This window comes from Rhincodon typus, chromosome 1 (assembly GCF_021869965.1).
Source record: "Rhincodon typus isolate 14 chromosome 1, sRhiTyp1.1, whole genome shotgun sequence".
NCBI classification, from domain to species: Eukaryota; Metazoa; Chordata; class Chondrichthyes; order Orectolobiformes; family Rhincodontidae; genus Rhincodon; species Rhincodon typus.
In genome coordinates, this window is record NC_063332.1 from 58,655,070 (window position 1) to 58,661,484 (window position 6,415).

General features: G+C 38.8%; 1 protein-coding gene across 1 annotated transcript in view; it reads left to right on the plus strand.

Moving 5' to 3' along the window:
• Positions 1-5,970, plus strand: part of LOC125482982 (sodium channel protein 1 brain-like) — a 7,479-nt gene extending 1,509 nt beyond the window's left edge. Inside the window, exons 2-5 of the mRNA XM_048596220.1 lie at positions 912-997; positions 2,425-2,628; positions 4,266-4,326; positions 5,778-5,970. Coding sequence (XP_048452177.1) covers positions 912-997; positions 2,425-2,628; positions 4,266-4,326; positions 5,778-5,970 — 544 coding nt within the window. The remainder of the gene's footprint in view (positions 1-911; positions 998-2,424; positions 2,629-4,265; positions 4,327-5,777) is intronic.
• Positions 5,971-6,415: the final 445 nt, after the last annotated feature.

The window sequence follows — 6,415 nt, forward strand, 5'->3', positions numbered from 1 at the left end:
AATTAAATGAGAAAAAGTCAAAATGCAAGGTTTATTCTGATCTATTACCATCATTCCGAGGAAGAATCTTGAAAGAGAGAACAAGGAACATTTCATGATTTTCTCCTGGATATTTCTCAATTTATTCTCAACATATAGTGATGCATTTCAATGCCATAGAGTATTTCCTATACATTTACTAAACACTACGTTTAGATTTGACAGCGGTAAATCAAAATATCCTTTGGCAAGTCTTTTGTGACAGTTGACAAGCCTTTTGTGTGGTGGCCTCACTTTCTTCAATTCGCACTTCTAATGCATAATCCGACAGTGCATGCAGAATAGTTTGTGTAAAAGAATAGGTTTTTTATTTAATAGAATTTCAAATACTGTGAATCCTCGCTGAATCACAATCACACCATATTGTCATCCAGTTTTCAAAACCTGCTTGCTACTAAAGTCTTAATTTAGTTCCAGGTCAAATCAACTGATACAGGTACTACAATTTCATAGGATATGTAAATGGCACACTCAATGCACCCTGTGCTGATTTTATGACAATGTCATGCATTTAAAGACATCAAATATCATTCCCTAGAAACCTTTCCTTCTGAAAAGGAAAGTGCCATTGATGTATGAAATTTATTTTGTCAGACGTTTGAAACATTAAATTGAAGAATACAGAAGGCAAGAGTAAATAAGATTTTTGAACAGCCTCATTACCTTTACTGGCAAAACCAATCCTAACTCCAAATCACCATCAGAAGTACAAGGACTTACAAAGGGGCCATTGGCCTGTATTTTCCAAAATATGCTGCAGTGTGCGAAACTCCTTTGGTGATAATGTGAAGCAGAAACAGACACAAAGTAATATTAATGTTACACATGCTAATACTGGAGAGTTGTTCATTACATTCTTTCTTTATTTTCAGTTATTTGACACTGGCATTTCCAACAATTCCTGGACTTTCAGCATTAAGGGCTTTCCGAGCTCTTAAGATGATTGCAATTTTACCTGGTGAGGCCATTTGAACAATTTTACATTGTAAAACAGATGTTTTTTCAACAACATGCCTATGGTTGTAATAGAAATTTAATTGCACATTCTTAAGTGTCTTCTGTTTTTGATGGATTTATAACTTCAATATTCCAATATCATAAAGAGTAAAACTTCACTCCTAAAGTTCTTGGCGATCCATTCTTCCAGCAAGAATGCGACAAACAAAATCTTTGCCCACTTGGATTAGAGACACATCCTGAACCTTAGGATTTGGAACATTTTCATGGTTGGGGTAAGCCACTGGCACATACAAGTGCACCTAAGCTTTTGTAATATGGTGTGGTTCAAAGCCACTGCATCTGAGCTCAATGCTGAAGCCAATAAGGTACCATGGCCTCACATGTACCACCTTGCACGTTTGCTTTAAGATTGATCAATTTATGTGTCTGGAATCAGCCAAATCTTACAAGCATATATTGACTTACCTGAATTTTAAATTCATGGTCATGATCGTGCTGCCATTTTACATGTAATGCGAATATCAGAAAATCATTGGAAGACACTGTTAAAATTTCGCTGTGCCAAGCTAGGTCAAAATACACTTCAACCAACCCAATACATTGACCCCAAACCACCCTTATGTGCAATCCTCCAAGTTTCACTGGGTCCAATGAAGTAAAGGAAATGTTTGAAAATTCAGCTCAAACTGTAAATGCTGAGTGTACCTGCCAGGAACATCCATATTTAATCACACTATATGTCAGAGAGAGGTCCCTACAAGACAATGGCAGTACGTGCACGACTGCAGGTAAAGCTAAATCTTCTGCCAAGATGGTGAGTCAGAAAGTTTCATCGAAAGCAGGTCTGCCAGGGACTGCAACACTTGGTCCACATTTGGGCTCCATGTTCACCATTCTGTAGCGTTGTGTGTTCTAATGATAACCATGTTTCTTCAGGGCCAGAAGCCTGGAAAAAAAAGAAATTGTAACATTTGAGGTCTCTGCTCCTAGCCTCATTGTTTTTGTGCCACCTTCTTTGTGAGGTGTGGGAAGCGATTTCCCACATTACAAGACCAAGTAGGAATGCCATGCCAGACCCTGACTTTAATTGACATCTCAGCCAAGGTTCAAGCCATTTTGGTATCCTGCCACCAAGGTTGCCACAGCAATATGACACAAGACGGAGTTATTTGGGGGCATGGTTTCTCAAATAGTCAAAAAAGATCTTTTTATCACAGGCAGGATTAATCTCATACAGATACAGTTGTTCACAGCTAATGTAATCAAATATCGCATATGAGCAATGCAATAATATTAGCTACCAATAATATAACTGGTGGCTAATTACCACTACATCATAAATTTGACATAGGCTCCAACTGTTATTGTAACTGTGATATAATTTACTGAAGTCTCATTCAAAGCAATATTTAACTATTTCTTCAGGGCTCAAGACTATCATTGGTGCTATATTCAAGTCTGCTAGGCTGCTAATGGAAGTCCTTCTTCTCATGATGTTTGTTCTCCTAATAATTGCATTGTTTGGACTTCAAATTTTCAAAGGCGTTCTGACACACAAGTGTATAAAAAACATGGAACCCAGGGTTAACATTACTCATGCGGAATGGGAAAACTATATCCAAAACAAATGTAAGTGTTGGAGCACTTATTTATAAATGGTGTACTGTTTATGAAAGATTACTGCAATGTAAATATCTGGTAACAACATTGAAGACTTTACCTGCTTGTATTTTTCATCACTTAATCAGTTGTAAAGTTATATGGAATGCATGTACGTAGGGCTTAATGTTAGTCCAGAAATGACTAACCAAATTGCAAAAAAAAGGACATTTTGTTATTGAGAATAAAAACAGAAAGTGCTGGGAACTCATAAAGTCTGGTGAAATAGAGTTCACACTTCAGGTCAACTCTTTTTTGACCTCATGTTGCTGTAGGATCCACCTGTAAGACATCACATCTGAGGTTTTACAAAAACAGGAAATACAGTGAGTGGCTGATTTTGAGTGGAATTGGGTAGTATGAGTAAGTGGATGTGAACCCAAATCATCATCAGTTTCAACACAACGACACAAGAGTAAGAAACCAAATATTTGCCTCTCTTATTTGTTAAGTGACTAACCATTGCAACAGTTAGTTTTTTTAATTAATTGTCTGATGCCCAGTGTCTGAGCTCCAACTGCTGGTAACACCAGTGATTGTTGTATTAATTGATTAGTATACACAGTGATTGTTAGAAACTATTCTTTTCTCCATTACCAACCACTTTCTTAAGCTCTTCTCCTTGCACAAGTAGTTATTGTTCTTGTTGTAAGCAAGAACACAGCTGGATCCCACACAATGTTCTTTATTCCTGAAGGCATTGAGTCTTGGCCAAGTTATGTTTGCATTTCAGTCCCTCATGTACATATTAATTTTCCTCTTGACTGTGGATTTTGACAATTCATGGAACTAGAGCAGAGTTAGCACTGCTGCCTCACAGTGCCAGGAACCCAAGTTCGATTCCATTCCTGGGCAACTGTCTGTGAGGAGTTTGAACATTCTCCCTGTGTCTGCATGGTTTCATCCCACAGTCCAAAGATATGCAGGCTAGGTGGATTGGCCATACTAAATTACCCGTAGTGTTCAGGGATGTGTAGATTAGGTGGGTTTAGGGGGATGGGTCTGGGTGGGATGCTGAGGGTCGGTGTGGACTTGTTGTGCCGAAGGGCCTGTTTCCACACTGTAGGGATTCTATGGAGTCTATGAGGCGTAATCCTATCTGTACCTAAGTTCTTGCAAATGCATAATTTACACTGGAGATAATTTTGAGTAACAATCAATAAATTAAATCCTTGCTAACGTTCCAACATAGGTTGCTGAGACCAGTCATCAGTAATGTGGTTGAGATCAGCAACATCAGTTCAGGAATGAATGTGGAAATTTCTTAATTTGAGTGGATTGAGTTACTCATTGGGTAAACAAAACAAACTGTTGAGGTAGCCTAGCAATAGGAACTCAAACCAATTGGTATTGTCCCAATTCGTAGCTCAGGGATATTAAAACCAGTTGCAGTTGTTCTGTAATGCCAAGGTCAGCTAACTTAACAGAAGCATCTGTCATATTTTTTTTCGTTCAACAACGTATTAACTTTTGTTATATGTGACAAATATTTGAGTACAGGGAAAAGAGAAGAACATGGAAACACAAAATAAAATATTACACTTGAACAGATTTCATATCTCTTTCACTGCATGTTCCCTTTTAAACAGAATCTTGTTTATTTACAGCTAACTGGCTTGTTATTGAAGATGTTGATACAATGGTTTGTGGAAATGGAACAGGTACTGGGTAAGCACATTCTGACTATTACATTGACTTTGTTAATATTAGACAATGAAGCAAGCTCATCATTAAATGAACAGCAAAACTCATCATACCCTGCCAGTCTTAAAAGACTGAATTGAACTGTTTGTAATATTGGTGATATATTTTTCCTGAGGTGACCTTCCAGTCATTTTTAACTAACAGTGCTTACTTGCAGCTGTCTAACATTGTCAAATTATTCTCCTCCCTCAGCTCATCTGCTGATGAAATTCTTATTCATGCCTCTGTTAGCTTTAGAATTGACTATTCCAATACATTCCTGGTCAGGATAGAAACATAGAAAATAGGAGCAGGAGTAGGCCATTTGCTCCTTCAATTCTGCTCTGCCATTCAACATGATCATGGCTGATCATCCAATTAAGTAGCCTGCTCCCACTTACTCAACCCTTTGATTCCTTTAGCCCTAAGAACTATATCTAACTCCTTCTTGAAAATATTCAGTGTTTTGGCTGGAACCACTTTCTGTGGCAGAGAATTCTGAGTAAAGAAATTTCTCCTCATCTCAGTCCTAAATAGCCTACTTCATATCCTTAGACTGTGACTCCTGGTTCTGAACTAGAGAACATCCTTCCTGCATTTACTCTGTTTAGTCCTGTTAGAATTTTATCGGTTGCTATGAGATTACTCCCTCACTCTTCTAAACACCAGTGAATATAATCATAACCGATCCATCAGTCCTGCCAGCCCAGGAATCATTCTGGTAAAAACAGAAATTGCTGGAGAAACTCAGCAGGTCTGGCGGTATTTGTGGAGAGAAAGCAGAGTTGACTTTTCAACTCTTGTGACCCTTCTTCAGAACTGCTAGTAGTGAGAAAAAGGTGGTAGAAATACTGAAAGCAGGGGCTGGGGTAAGGGAGGAGGGTTAAAGGAGTGGGAGGATAGACCGAGACACATCCAAGAGAGAGAGAACAACAGTTAGGGAGACAAAGTGATGATAATATTATGCCAAGGAGAAAGAAAAGCTGATAATGGGGACCATAATTAGGTCAAAGTGATATGGCCGTGCTGAAAATAGCCTATGTCATGACAGGACTTGGGGTGCAAGGGTGTGTAAAGGTCATGGAGCAAAGTGTTTAAGTTTAAAATTATCGAACTCAATACTGAGTCCTGAAGGCTGCAGAATCCCCAAGTGGAAAATGAGATGTTTTCCAGTTTGCACTGAGCCTTGCTTGAGCACCGCAGCAAGCCCGAGACAGAAATGTTGGCCAGGGACCACAGTAGTGTGTTGAAATGGCAGGGAACAGGAAGTAGAGGTCATTTACTTATGTTGAAACATTAAGTCTGCTTTCTGTCCACAGATGCTGCAAGATCTGCTGGGTTTCTTCAGTAATTTATGCTTTTGTTTCAGATTTCCAGGATCTGCAGTTCCTTATTTTATACCAGTTCAGTAAACCTATGTTGTACTCCCTCCACAGCCAGAACATCCTTCCCCAGATAAGGAAACCAAAACTGCACATAATACTCCAGGATTGGTCCCACCAAGGCACTGTACAACTACAGCAGACTGTTCCGATACTGAAATCCACTCACTGTGAAGGCCAACATACTATTTGCCTTCTTTACCACCTGCTTCAACTCCTGCTACATCTGCAGGCTTACTCTCAGTGATTGGTATGCAAGGACATTCAGGTCTCATTTCATTTACTCTTTTCCTGGTCTATCTCAATTCAGATAATAATCTACCTTACTATTTTTTTTGCTTGCAAGGTGGATAACCTCACATTTATCCACATAAAACTTCATCTGCATGCATTTGCCCACTTACTCAGCTTATCTAAATCGCACTGAAGTATCTCTGCATCCTCTTCACAGCCCGCCCTCCCACTCAGCTTTGTGTCATCTACAAGCTTCAAGGTATTACATTTTGTTCTTTCATCTAAATCATTAATCTGTGTTGTGAATAATTAGGTCCAAGCACTAATCCTTGCAGTACCTCACTAGTCACTGATTGCCACTTGGAAATATTCTTAGCCTTGGTGTTACCTGTCTGCTAACCAGTTCTCTATCCATGTCAATACACTACCCTCAATTAATTAATTTAATTTTACACGCT